Source organism: Sinohyriopsis cumingii, chromosome 3 (assembly GCF_028554795.1).
Source record: "Sinohyriopsis cumingii isolate HCF-2022 chromosome 3, ASM2855479v2, whole genome shotgun sequence".
NCBI lineage: Eukaryota > Metazoa > Mollusca > Bivalvia > Unionida > Unionidae > Sinohyriopsis > Sinohyriopsis cumingii.
The window spans coordinates 62,916,214-62,932,107 of record NC_142963.1 but is presented as its reverse complement, the minus strand read 5'-3'; the positions used below and the strand labels follow the sequence as shown (position 1 = coordinate 62,932,107).

The following is a 15,894-nucleotide window of genomic DNA, read 5'->3' as shown; positions in this document are numbered from 1 at the left end:
TTACACAAAATAAAGTAAAAAAGACTAAATATTGACTTTGCGAAATATTATTTGTTCGACAAGGAGAGATATTTCCAATTTGTTCTTCATAAATAAATGATTTGGCAAATATTCAGAAAATGTTTCTCAAAACTGAGATTTTACATGATATTGCTTCAATATGTGTATGTTTGTAATAGATTAATATAAAGTGGTGAGGATGCATAATCACCTTTAAGATTAAAATTATGCGGACAAAAACCTTATTGTTCTTTAAACAAGAGTTGAGGAATTCCTCAAAAAGTCATTAGAGATAAGGCAAGAGGCTCCTTTATTGAAACAAATTCATAATTTCATTATGTTAATTTATTACATTGTGCCTGCTGAATGTTCTGTGATAAAGTCCTTGTTACCAATCAATCAATAAAAAAGACATTAAATATTTTTAGATGAAATTGTGTGATGTTTAGTGAAACAGGGGGCCTTATTCTCACTTTCTGATTTCAGCACCCTGGACATATTTATATTTTTAATGATTTACTGAATCATGTGTACTATTAAAACGTTGTGTATTTTATCCTTCTGGGATTTTAATTGCAATTGCTGAATTAAGATTTCTATTGTCAGTAGGTATTATGACATAACTTTGCTAACGCAGGTGAGACAGGGACACTTAACAAAGAAGGTACAAAATGTAGGCATACGGTACATTTATTCTACGGTTCAGCTGAATATAACGACTGATGCAGAATATATGTGAACTACAATAGCTTAACACAGAATGCTGACGATGGCACCGATACCGTCATCACCAGAAAAGCATCCCCTCAATGTATAGGATAAAGACACAGTTCTCTTTTGCTATTTAAGAGTTGACAATGTCGTACAGTTGGTATCTTGTACTCTGAGTTATTTCAATGATTTTGAAGATGCTTTAAATACGAGTACATTTCTATACTTAAGTATTTGAGTATGACAATAAGCTATCCAATACCTACAGTCAGTGTAGTAAATAAAATCTTATAGATGTGACACACAAAGACAAATGCGGCCAGGTTTTCCTGGTGTTTGTGTTGGGATCGACGATTTTTGTTTACCGAAAAACCTATGTGGCACCAAAAAAAGCGAGATCTAGGCCTGGAAGCATTCCTCCGTATGGGCCCAAATTAGTCAAAGACCAATAAAATATAATTACTGTCCATTAAATATATATTTTAGTGACAAGCAACATTCAGGGTTGGTGCAGGATTTGTAAATGTTAATATCTGTTTAGATGTTATTTAGTATAGCGATAGCGATCACGTCTGCAAATCATAGTATATTTTGTTGATATATATATATATATATATATATATATATATATATATATATATATATATATATATATATAAAGAGAGAGAGATAAAGAGAGAGAAAGAGAGAGATGATGGAGAGCGAGTGTATTCCTTTTTCGATGTAAATATAGGATATATTTCATCGTGTGGTACGATAAATATCAAATTTAACAATATATTGTTGCTCGTACCACGAGATGAAAATATATCCGGAAAAGAACACTTTACTTTTTGTAAGTTCACTCAATTTTAACCGTATGTATCCACTGACCAGAAATAAAAAATTAAAAATACCATCGATTCAAGAGAACGATAGGCTTGAAATGGCCTAATCTGTTGTAATAAATTATATTTTTTACATTTTAACCTATCAGACTACAAGGCAAGTCCGACTCAACGAAACAGCACAAAGTGTTTGTAGTATTGTCATTAAGATAATTCGTATCAAATATTGTCGGGAAAAAAATATACATGCCTGTAATTCCTGCTTACTGATCGCAGAGAATGTTAGGAAATTCTATATTGTAATCAAACTAGAGAATATTCTGTTTGTATTTACGTATTTGTTTATAATTTTGCTAGATATTAGTGATTGTCTGATGATTATGGAGAGTCAGTGTTGAGAAGATGTTGTTTTTTCTCTCTTTCAAACTGATTAATTAACCAATTTCAAAGGCAGACATTTATATGTACGGTACTCAGCAGACTTTATGGTATCATGGATTAGTTTCCAACATGAATACTCCTTACTTACTAAATATAACGAATTATCGGGACATTATAATTTATAAGTCCTTATTAATTTCCGATAGGAATAATTCTTGATATTAGGTGTTTCCGTCGTGTTTTATGGTGCATACCCTAAAGTACCAATATTCGGTTTGGGTCATACAACTTTGAAGCAATAAAAAATGCAAGAGTGAAACAACGTTTCGTGATATGTGTTACGTTGGTGGCTTAAATCGCAATAATTTGTTGTATCTGTGCGTTTCAGAACCCTTTAGTTACTAACTATTGTAGTCTTAAGGCTATTGAAAACGGGGAAAACGTGAACCTAAAACCAAACTCACATATGTGTTGTTTGATTCAGTCGGTTGTGATACTCAGTGCTTCCTACACCATTTAAGGTGATAAAATAAGGATTGAATTTCAAAAGGTAAAACTATAGAACCCAAACTGGTATGATCAATATGTTACTAATTTTAGTAGCAATATATATATATATATATATATATATATATATATATATATATATATATATATATATATATATATATATATATATATATATATATATGAATTAATAACGGCGCAAATTCAAATCGGGGTCCCAACGTCTCGGGCTAAGAGAGCAATTTCTCATGGTAAACAAATATACACAACAAACACCTAACACAATATCTTCGAAACTATTCTGGACTCCTACATGTAAAACTCACTACGGGCAATTTACAACAAGAGATTTAACAATAGAAAGTTGAACAGGAATAATAGATCAGCGTGTATTTTTGTCTATCACCAAGCAGTGTATTTTCACCTAGTTGTAAGTTAAGAATAAAGGATGAGACAAAACATATTGAGAGATCGACCCCAGAAATTATATCCCGGTAAGGTTATGAAATGGGGCTTTGAAGGAAAGATCTTAATATAATTTTGTGTCGGGATAATTTACAAGAACTAAAATAATAATAATAATAATAATAATAATAATAATGATAATAATAACAATAATAATAAATATTAAAGACAGTAAAATCATAAAAATGTAAGTACTTGGGTAGATATCAGCGTGAACGTTGCGTAGGGTGCAAGATTAATAACTGGCTCTGATTTTGACAAGGCTGCAACGGGAAGGCTAGATTTTATCACTGAGGTCAAATTCCCCATGAGGTTTTAATTGTAGTATCCAGTACCGTTCCTTATTTGTGCGTCCTTCGTCTGTCCATCCTAGGTTCAATTTAATCCATTCCAGTTGCAGTGGTTGGCGACTTTTGCGTTAATTTTGTGGCTATATATATCTCGACCGATTATTATTATTATTATTATTATTATTGTAAGGGAATATTTCATGAGTTCCATTTATATGCTCAAAAAAGTAAATATTCTTGGTAGTATACATTTGTAAGGCTAAATTGTCGATTTGCAAGAATATATTTCACAGCGAGCTTTACAAATCGAACTCGTACATATTATCCTTCAAAACTGTGTCAGAGAGTATTATTTTTAAACTAAAAATTTGAATGTTTGTGCGTTTACCAATAAGAATATGATTCTTTATTTTTTTCTGCATTCAGAAGGTAAATTATATGGGAAGCTTCCAATATGGTGCAATAACAGACGATGCCCCCAAAGTTTGAACATCACATAATTTCGGTTTCCATTAAACTCTTATCTATTCCCAACTTTTGCATATTTTACAAACATGATTAAGATTGTGATGAGAGTTAAAATTGCTATTTAAAACAATGTTATTGCCATATTCAATAATGACATTTCCTCTAAAAATGTGAACCTTTAGTCGTCGAATGCAACATATACCAAATGGGTGACACCGAATTTCGAATAGATACAGGTCATGTAAATTCAGGTACTGACAAATTGCGCAATTCATGTGTAAAACCAATTTTTAAACTGTTAATTCCCGAAGTCTACATTTATGTGGAGTTCATTTTAATGGTGCCTTATTGATCACGTAAATATGTACTACAGACTTGACATTTTAGATCTTAAGATCTGCCTCCTCCTGATGGAGAAATAGAACAAAGGAAATGCTTCATCAGGCTGAATTCAAACTGAATTCAATATCATTGCTTACGTAATATGTTGTTTCTAAGCGATCAATGAAATAAACACTATGACATAAACAAGATGACGTCATAGCTTACATTTTTAACCTAATTGTCTTATACTTTAACGAATAATTGACATGGTGGTATACATATACGGCACAGATTAATGATATTATAGTACATAAAAATGCATAATACTGAATCTTAAAGACAAATATATCTCTATTGATAACAATCTCTAAAATTTGACTAAATAGAGATAAACAGTTTTATTAATATTTTTATTGTGCATAATGCACACTTATTAAAAATATAGAAAATAAATAAATAAATAAATTTTTAAAAAGAACTTATTTATCCCAAAGGTCTAAATTCAAAAACAGTAAACGACATTCATTAATCCTGGTTTTTTTTTTGTTGTTTTGTTTTAAAATTATATCCCCTGTTTACAATTAGTTAAGAATACTTTTGTACTTTCTACTTTGCAGAATAACTTAATTAGTGAAAGTATAAACTAATATCATAAAAATAAGTTTACTAATTGTTTAGAAATGAAAGTGCATTTGTACATTAATTCTCATCATATTATGATTGACTATTAATACAATACTTGATAGTAAGTATTATACACGCCATAATTTTGTATTATATAAATTGAGTTGTGATGAAATGTTGAACATTCGTCAATGATACATCAAGATATTATATATTATTTTTTAAAATGTATTTAACTATTTATTTTCTATATCTTTATAAGTGTGCATTATACATACAAAATATTAATAAAACTGTTTATCTCTATTTAGTCATAAATTATATATATATATATATATATATATATATATATATATATATATATATATATAGAGAGAGAGAGAGAGAGAGAGAGAGAGAGAGAGAGAGAGAGAAAATTGATCGCTATATTTCTCTCTTTCTTTATATATAAATATATATATATATATATATATATATATATATATATATATATATATATATACGGAGAGAGAGAGAGAGAGAGAGAAGGAGAGAGAGATAGATAAATTGGTGGCATCCATTGCATACTTGCCTATCTTGGTGATCCTCTTCAAACCATCCCAGCTTAGCATCTATGTAACAAACAGTTGAATTAATAATATGATGCATATTATCATTTTATTCAGGTGAACTATCCAAAATTGGGCAGGTTGATAGGGAAGTTGATGCTACTGTGAATCTCACAGTATTAGCCAAAGATAACGGATATCCTTCTAAAAATTCGAGTATTAAAGTATTGATCACTATCCTCGACTTCAATGATAACACACCGCAGTTTCTTCACCACAATGCTACGTACAGCGTGCTAGAAAATGTGACCAATGGTGCTATTATTGATACCATTAGTGCAACCGATGATGATCAAGGAGAAAATGGAAGAGTGTTGTATGAGATTGAGAATGACAAGGACTTCCCTTTCATAATAAATCGAACAACGGTAAGTAATAACTTAGTAAGTAATTTTCTCTTTGCTACATTTGCATATTCTGGTTTTACATTAAACACGCACGAACACACACACACAGACACACAGACACACACACACACACACACACACACACATATATATATATATATATATATATATATATATATATATATATATATATATATATATATATATATATATAGTAAACATCAACAATGATAACGACACCAAATAGCTGTTCAGGGTTATCATTTAACCTTTCGTGGAAGATGCATTCTCATATACTATTAGCGGTATTAAGTCAGAGGTGCAGAGCGTCCTCAAAGTATACTCTTCCTATTCTAGTGATGCAGACATTTGATCAATGAGCATCTTAAATTTGTCTATACTGAGTAATTTGCTTGCGTGTGTCTAGCAATCATACATGACCAGTACCTCTGTTGATATATGATCCTCATACGAATCCAATACATTTACAGGGCACAATATCCGTATATGGAAAACTTGACAGAGAAGGCATCCAAGACCATAGTTATAGTCTAACGGTAATAGCCAAGGATAATCCAAATAACACAGCGTTACAACGGACAAATCGGACAACCCTTACAATTTTGTTGGACGATGTGAACGATAATTCCCCGCAGTTTTCGAATATAATTCTTACCGCGAGAACACTCGAAAATACAGCAATAAATAGTGCAATATTCACAGTAACAGCAACAGATGCCGATGATGGCGACAACGCCAACGTGACTTTCTCAATTGCGAACGAAACTAATGCAGATGGTTATTTTGGCATCTTCAATACTGGAAAAAACGAAGGTAGAATTTTCGTTGCTAAAAGCCTTGATGATCAGGAAGAGTGGCGTAACATCACAGTGATCGCGACCGATCATGGCACGCCACAACTTAGTACACACGCTATTGTTCACATTGCTGTTCTAGATGTGAATCTAAAAGCTCCTGAGTTACTTTCTTGGCCAAACAGAGTAACAGTTTTTGAGGTAAGAACACGAATGGCTGTCATAAACAAAATGTACTCTTTGTATGTCCTTTCACATATCTGTTCGTTTTCATACTGATATTAATAATGTTGTTTCTTCTTAAATTAATATTATTAAATATCTACAGCAGATTTGATGGACGTAAGAACCACATTGATTTCAGACAAAGGTCTATCATTATGTATTTGGACATTGTTTTCTATCCTTTTTTAATGCATTTTTTCTAATCTTTTTGACCTTTCATGCATCTAAATTAGCAGTTTTAAACTAAGACCAACAATGCTAATAGTGACAAGAGATGCTCCTCACGCCAAATTACTGTAATTACTAACATTAACTACTTATGCCAAATTTATATTTTTTCTCTTTTGTTTAGTGTGCACGTATTAGTACTAAAATATTCAGCATACATGCGACCGACAAAGACAAGACCAGTCCAAATAATGAAATACATTACAACATGTCCATCATTCAACCTCAAAACAACACTGATATTGATATAAACAGCAGTACAGGAGAAGTGTTTGTGGCCGCAAAACTGAATGTCGCCTATATTTCCTCTTACAAGGTTGGTTTTTTGTTGCTGTTTTCTTTTGACATGGCGATCTTATTAATTTGTTGCAAAAAGTAATATTGAATACTAAACCAGTGCTTGTGATTTGATCCTGGCCTGGGGTCTACAAGTGTAGTTTGCCATGTTAAATGCGTGTTAAAGGTAGTTGTAGGTTAGACATTGTAAGCTTAGATAGTGAAAATTGAAAGGACCCCTCCCCACAAAAAATAACAGATTGAATAAATCTTTACCAGAAGGTCATGTTTCAAACGGGATGCTGTATATAATCCTTATTTTTGTTAGTAAGAGGGGCCCGAGATTGTGGTTCAAAATATACGACTATTTCTTAATAAAATGTCATTTTTGTATGAAGAATACAAATGGTCATTCACATATATCCAGTCCCTTAAAGACTAAATAAACCCAAATAGTTAAAGTGTCATTACGTTCAGTTTAAGGAACCTTTAACTAAATTATATTTTTCAAAACTTACAGGCAGCTAATGAGAGCTGGTTCAATTAATAGAAAATATGTCTTCATGCATCATACACATATATTAAAGATAGACGCTTAAATTTAAATTTGAATACAAATCTCAGGCATACAATAGGACCGATACTAAACAAACATGAATGTGTTGTAATGCAAACGATCAGCGATGTTAAACCAGTTGTCCGCTATTCACTACGTCCCTTTGGTCTCCAGTGACTGAAAATATTTTGATATTTTCCGTCTTTGTACAATAAACCTGATTTATTTTGTTGCATCTAAGGTAAATGCATAATCTAAGTGAATAAAATTCCCGTCCTGGCATATAGCTGTTGAATATACAAAGGATAGTGTCAGGACACAATTAAAAACGCTCAGTTGCTACAATACATTTTGGAATGTACATACAATTTTTAAAGAACTTTATTGGTAACACTGTAGTCTTTAATTGAGAAAAATATCAGCACAAGAATTAAATGGTGGGTTTTTCAAGTTCAATTTTGTGCAGATCTTCAATAATGTTTTTTTAAATAATTAAAACTTGATAGAAAAAATCTAAGCTTTTTATGAGTTGCTTTATACAATGAAGAGATGTATGCCATATATATTTTCGTTTTTACGGTGAACGTACCTAATCATAATTTTTTTTATAAGGGATACAAGTAAAACAACTCGCTTAATTCAAAACATTTCGCTTGGTAAGGGCCAGGTACAGTTCATTTTCAATTTGTTTTTATGATTTGCTAGAAATATAATGGTACTTGTTGATGTTTTAGCATTGTGGTCAGTAATACATCAAACTGATATGTATAAAGAAATACAAAAATGAATAGAAAAACAAGGCATTAAAACGTTAAACGAAAACAAATTGCGTACGTCAAACCGGCTTTATTATATAAAAGCTTTAGTATTTACTGAAGGTTTCCTTATAAATATTATTGTAGTGGTCATTTGTCACTTTTATTTCCGGCAATCAGCGACTTTCCCAATGCTTGGTTGTTTGCCACATTTTAAACGCCTAGCCTGTAAAAGCGCTAATAGTTCGTACCATGACGTAGCTTAGTCAGTTCCAATTATTAGACAAGATGACAGTGGGTCGAAAGTGATATCAGATTTAGGTAGATGTTATTGTGTTTTGATTTAATCAGTACAAATCGGAAGAGAAAGGAGTAGGCTCCACACGTTTGACAACTTTTTAAACTAGTTAATGTATCTCCTCAACTTCAATTAACCTTCATTATCTTGTATATCATTATATCGTTGTTCTGTGTCTGGTGTGATCCGAATTCCTAAATATACACTGAAAATAACGATACACTCAATGTATTTTAATAAATGACCCCATAAACATATTGAATTTGAAGGTCCAGGTGATGGCTGTTGACCATGGAATTCCGAATCTTACATCTCCTCCTGTGACGATTGATATTTTGGTGGAAGACGTAAATGACCAACCACCAAGTTTCGTACATAGAAGCTTCAGTTTCAGTGTAGACGAGGGACAAGAAAACAAAACGATAGAGCGAGTTGTAGCAACTGATCCGGATAAAAATTACACATCATGCTATAATTTGATGGACCTCCGTAAAGTTATATTTTTATTAATCCAATCTGTTTATTGATTTGTCCGACTGTATGCAAAATTATATTAAATACGAATTGATCCTGTCGTCGAAAATAAGTCTTAATAATTCGAAAAACAACCCTTGAAAAGACATCAAAGCATTGTTCCGTACACATTTTCTTTCTATATCTCGAGTTTTATAAATACAGAGTTTTGAATTTGCAACCAAATGTATTTTACAATTCACTCAAGTTTTGATAAATGTATAGTGTAGTATATAAGTATATTAGTAATATATAATGTCATCAACTGGCTGAATCTACTGTTTCTTTCATATATATTTTAACACAAAACACTTTGATGCATGTTATATTGGAAGGAAAGCTTTTGATATACCTCTACTCGAAGACCTTAAACGTAAAACACTATTATTCCTCTAACATTTAATGGAGTCATTTCTTTCTTTTTGCCCTTTTAACAGGATACGATTATGGGGATTACTTTACAATTAATAAGACTGGTTATATAGTGGTGAAGAAAGCTTTGGATAGAGAAAATAAAAGCCAGCAAGTAATCACATTTGAAGTTCAAGTATATGATTGCACGGTTTTTGTAAATGTAAGTGATCAGTGCGGAGAAAATTACACACCCCAGAGGAATTTCACCGATATAGCTAATGTCACCATCACTGTGTTGGATATAGATGACAACCGTCCAAACTTTACAAAGAGAGGCCTGAGGGCTGGTTTGAGAACAAAAACTGAACCAGAGAAGGAAATTTTGGAATTGAAGGCAATTATCTGCCCATCCACATGTCAATATCTATCTATCTATATCTATCTATCTATCTATCTATCTATCCATCTATCCATCCATCCATCCATCTATCTATCTATCTATCTATCTATCTATCTATCTATCTATCTATCTAAACGTCAGGACAAATCAGTATAATATAAATATTCCCATAATGTATGCATTGATTGAATTGATTAAATTGATAAGCTTAGGACAACCATTAATTCAAAGGAAGCAAAGAGGCGTGCTTGGATGTCTTCATGGTATATTCTTCTTTAGAAACGTCCGTATTTATTATAACTCTTTTCACAGAAAAATCATTCGAAAATAGTTGAATTGAATTTCATATAATTGAGTAATCTAATATATTAAAGCTCATCTGTTATAATTTGACACTCTTTGCAGAGAGCTTTTAAAATTATCTTCTTCAGTGATTTATTGCATTTGTAATTGTATTTTGAAATATGAAAATTATTCAGAATCATTTGTGGATTTGAAACAGTGACAGAACAGTTCTTTCTTAAAATCTTTAGGTTTTCAGTACATTTGCGTTAAATATTTTTCTGTTTTTATGCTATCCACAGAAATATGTCTCTGACATGGACTTGCCAGAGAATGCTATGAACAAGTGGTTGTTTGAAATGGTTTCACTTACGTTGTCACAAGAGCTAGCAAAGGTGTTGAACGGCCAAACGAGTGGAAAGCGCTGTAACGATAAGTTATGCGTTACTGGGAATGGTACTATTGTAAACAATATGTGGTACACTCAAGATATGTCCGGGTTCTTTAATCTGAGTGTGCGCGTGAATGATAGCGCAGGAAATGACACCACTTACATTCTAGTATGTATTTGTTTCTCTGTCAAATGCTAATGGTTACCTGACTTTCTTTTCAAGTGAACATAAACAATATTCTTAATTTTAAAGCTAGTAAATGTTTATTTTTCTTTCTTAAAAATCGTCTAGCATATCCTGATCGAATTTTGATTGCCCCTGTAAAAACATAGCTGATCGAAATATTCCTCAAGTTGTGCTTTATGTTTCACTAAGTGACTCAGTGTCACCTGTATTTTTACTTTTAGTTAAAACATGAATAACCATAATTAGAGGTTTAGTTTCTTTAAATTTAATTTCTATATGTTTTTTTTACATCACTAAATATCACACGTACCTTATGAAGGCATTTAGACACATTAAACACCTTTATATGTGTATATTACCGAAGTATAATAACATTTTTCTATTTACCTAGTATCAATATATTGCATAATATTATGCATGGTTGCTTATAATAGGATTTCCTCCAGTTCCTTGATTCTCCATATTTTAAATACGACTAAAGATATATACAAGTGCGGTTTTTTCAGGTATTTTTGATTGCTGATTCGCAAGTTTTAAAAATGACAATTTTGGGAAATCGAACGACAGTTGCTTTGAAAAAGGATGAAATCCTAAGGTAAACTATTACTAAAAGGAAATTAAGGTTTGTTGCCGTCAATTACTATAGTTTCATTTTGGTTTGGTTTATTTTATTTGATAAGGTATTTTAATTAAGGCGAGAAATTATTTAAGATATAGAACAAAGCTATTAAAATTAGTAGTATATGGCGAATGGCTTGTCTATAATTTCACCTTAGATGGTACCCCTATCCATATGATTGATATAAATTGGTCCAGTATCAACTGATTATATATCGTCTCGATGCCATACATAGATAGCAAGGAAGACAAGGTCGAAGCATATTCCTGAATTTGTAACTTGAAACGAAAAAAAGAATCATTACAAAACGTTGATGACTTCACAACAATGAAACATTTGATGGGTATTCAGTTATCCCTTCGATCTGCATTTTGATGAAAAAGATTCACAAAGGTTTCATAGAAGAGAAATATCGAGAAAAGCAGCAAGGGGTCACAATTCCAGTTATGAGAAGCACATTCCTAGTGGTGTATGCAAAACTCTGCACACAGTCTTGTCAAACACAAAGGAAAGGAAGATAATCTTCTAATCATTTCTTCAATTACTAATCCCCCTTCTAATGAATGGCTTCAGCAGTAGCGTATCTCTATGTTTCAGTGAATGCGGTAAGGAGACGGATTTGTCATTTGTATACGATAGCATTGCAGATCATGTAACCGACGATGGAAGCGTAGAAACATTTAAGTAAGTACCTATTCCATGCTTTACGTAACATCCCACAATGCCTCTTTCAAATTTATATTACTAAATATCATTCTTATGCAGTGATTGTCCAGGTGATTATTTTGGCAATAATGAAGTATAAAACTAAAGCTATCATGACTTAAACGTATCAACCATTTAAGATAACAAATTAAGCTATCGTGACCTGTGTGAAAAACTCTTTCCTTAATTTCTGATGAAAACTTGAGGATTTCCTCAAATCTGAAGAACTTCTAGTCTGTGTAAACGTATTGGTCGAATATTGGTCGATTATAATGGCCTCTAAATTTACCATAATGGCCGATCAGAAAATCAGTGTTATTGATTGATATCACATTTCTATAATGAAAGTCATGATTGGCCAATGCAGCTGACCATCCATATCATATAGTTTGCAACATCGCCGTTTTAATGGTGTAAAAGAGCAGACTGTTATCCGTTCTTACGTTAAGTCTCTTCCCCTGTAGAATAATCATGGAATTTATTTGCGGCAGCAGAGTTTAATGCAAGGAATTTCAACGTATGAATGGTATAAAGCCTCTATTTGTTAGACACTTTTGACGTATGGGAGCACTGGTTCAACTCCATTTTGCATACTAAATGGATTTCCTGTTAGAGCTCAATGTAGTCTTCTAGTTTGGAAGAAGCAGTAAATACCCTCCACTAAATAATACCAAACAAGTAGTCATGTACGCAGTCGATTTCTTGGATACAAACCAGCTCGCGATATGTCGTGTCCGTTCAGACGTACACATAGATCCGTTCCAGGTCCATATCAGTTATATCTGGGAATATGTATTTCTCAAGAATATGGTGCACATGGTAGCCGTGGAAGTGTAACCAATATGACAGCGTTGTTACGACTTGTTTGCATGTAAGAATTTGTTTCTGCAAACTTGCTTGCCACAAACTTGTAATCTCTTTCGTACCACGACGTGCGGATTTTCCGCGATGGCAGATCTTCCATTCACAGTACCAGTCGTACTTTCAACAAAACAATTCGTGTATAACATCGAAGACAATGTAAACTTAGATTTATTTTTTTAATAACGATAATAACAGCATGTTCAATAACACCATGTCAAATTAAAATAATTTACTTGAGGCAATCGAATTTTCAGAATGTCCCAGAGCCGCTAAATTATATCCGAACATTCATCACATATCTTTTAGAGTTGGGAAAAGCACAGTTGTTAAATATTATCACCTAGGATAAATTATACCTGATCGCACCATCTTCAGCCAATCAAGTATTACGATGTAATAATAAATTGTCATAACACCTACGACGAAACGATTGCAACCCAGCAAGTTGATATCATCAAGAACGTAAACAAAGTGCCGTCTATCGACGACAAAGACACATCTGTAAACAACCTTTTAATGTACAACTACATGATGCTAAATAAACAGACAAATTGGACACAATATTTTCCCGCGGAAGACATAAAGGAGTTGACGTGAATTATTCAGCATTATAGACAGATCACAAAGTTACACTTAACAACTGCAGCATGTTAATGGTGTTCAACGGTGCTGACGCACACGGGTTAAGGAATATTTTCTATTGCGCAGGCGACATGGACTGGAATAAATGTAAAAGCTTTCTCACATGTGCAAATGTTCCCTCAAGGATTCATTACAATAGACCTAAGTGATACCGCTCGTCGCTATTGTATCGGATTAGACAGAATATTTTAAATGCATGTGAATATATAAGCGTTGTACGAAGAAAATGTCAGCCATAAAATTGCAGGGTTCTATCATTCCAAATGAACGCCTTTCTGGTTTCGCTCTTTGTCATTATATGATAAACAGTGGCCTGAACGGCAACCTTAGACACTACGTTGGGTACACTTAGTCTTTTGGAATGAACTCGTCCAATATATGGTTCAACAGCATTGATAAAATAAGTATACCGTTTTTTGTTTTGTCAACATTTGTAGCATCCTTGTGCTACATCTTCTTAGCTTGCTCTGGCGTCATTAACTCCTTAAATTTTGAGAATGTTTTTTTCCGTTACAGTTGTTGCATTTACCTTCGTGGGTTTCATAAGCGATATAAATGTTTGTTTTAACGCGCTGCGTGATCTTCATGTACGGATTAACATGCAGTCGACATATCATATACTCGCGGAGAACTTGAAGTCGCTGTAGTGCTTGAGTTAACGCAGGCGCCTCATGCGATACTGTTCCACTGAAATACTTGTGGATCGTATGTAAATACATCAGATCACCTCGCGCCTGAAGTACATCGTCGCAAGTAATGAACGAAAAATTGGGAATTTGTTAGCAATTACTCACCAAATCGTCAAGGACAAAACCAAATACAGGTTTGAATGAAAGAAGTGATCGATGTCGTTTACTAAAGTGAATAATAGATCTAACTTCGCAGACAAGGTCTTTACTCAGGCAAATTGACCGGGAAGTGCAATGCCATGGTCGTTAGTACAACCCCGAGAACCCCGTCGATCCTCTAATCGATTTAAAAAAGCAGAATATGAAATTATTTTCCTAACACTGTAAAAGCGCCACCGGGACACAGCAATGTAAATACACTGGCGCATTTATGTGTGTATAAGAGTTTGCCAAATATTCGCTGTACGCCATTTAATGTTCTTCCCGTGAATAGTTGGCTGGCATCTTCTGATGGTAAAACATAGGTTGCGATCGGCATATTTCACTTAATAAATAGAAGCTATCAACGGATAAATCCAATTGAGAATCAAATAAACTCCGAGATTGCGATAAAAGTCCACGAACACCGCAGTTAAAATATCCATCGTTGGATGATACATCATTGATCTTTCCTATTCCCTGATCAGAATCGTGTTGGGCTGAATCGAAGACCAGTATGATATACCGGAACAGTATTTCAGATACAACGCTACTGGTAAATCAGGATACTGTCAATATCATTATCATCATTTTGACGGTCGCGCTAAATTTAACTTATTACGCCATCAGGAATAGTTATCATTCTCCGTACAGAAAACCTCATAGCCAGGGTACATTTTTTATAGTTTTTCTCCTGATGTTTCTCTGGGTGGCCTTATTGCAACCGCTCCAACGACTCCAGTGTATTTAGAACGTAATAATACAACTGAGATTACGATAGAGCTCGTCTCTGGTGATCAACCTGTTTGATTTGCGAACAAAACCTTCCGTTTAAGGGTACACCCATAATCGTTTATGAATGGCTACGATTCGCTAGCGAGCTGAATTGTCAACCAAGCCTGACGTGTCACACGCGAGCTTATTAGCAAATTGAATTGCAGACACAACGATTACAATGGCGATCATTACTAATGTGTATTCCAGAGTGTTACCCGTAAGTGTATCAAGTTCGCGACTGCATGTATACCGTACGTATTACGGCCTCAGTGGGTCTTTTCAGAAACGCAGAACCAAATGCGTGATCGACATTGAAACCTATTGTGGATCAAATCGGCGAAAAAGAAGTCGATGTTTCCTTAGAATATGGCCTGAAGAATATTGAAAGAGTTATTGGCTCAAACAATACGTGAAGTGTTCGCAAGTGTCGCTAGTACACCCACACGCGTCATGACATGAGCGTCAAATATGCCAGCACACATCCGAACCATAATAAAATACTTTACACGAAAACGCCTGAAAACAATAGCGCAATCCCTTAACATACCGTCGCCACCTGTAATAGCAGCGAACAAATGTCACTGTAAATCTGGTAGCTTGGGCTGTCTAGTTAAACGAACCCCCCAAA

At 33.4% G+C, this 15,894-nt stretch overlaps 1 protein-coding gene across 1 annotated transcript in view; it reads left to right on the top strand.

Annotated features, from left to right (window-relative positions):
* Positions 1 to 15,894, top strand: part of LOC149802978 (cadherin-87A-like) — a 120,175-nt gene that overhangs the window by 96,923 nt on the left and 7,358 nt on the right. The window contains exons 23-30 of the mRNA XM_089952513.1: positions 5,263 to 5,573; positions 6,044 to 6,568; positions 6,945 to 7,136; positions 8,975 to 9,194; positions 9,656 to 9,966; positions 10,557 to 10,814; positions 11,339 to 11,427; positions 12,049 to 12,135. Coding sequence (XP_089808639.1) covers positions 5,263 to 5,573; positions 6,044 to 6,568; positions 6,945 to 7,136; positions 8,975 to 9,194; positions 9,656 to 9,966; positions 10,557 to 10,814; positions 11,339 to 11,427; positions 12,049 to 12,135 — 1,993 coding nt within the window. The remainder of the gene's footprint in view (positions 1 to 5,262; positions 5,574 to 6,043; positions 6,569 to 6,944; positions 7,137 to 8,974; positions 9,195 to 9,655; positions 9,967 to 10,556; positions 10,815 to 11,338; positions 11,428 to 12,048; positions 12,136 to 15,894) is intronic.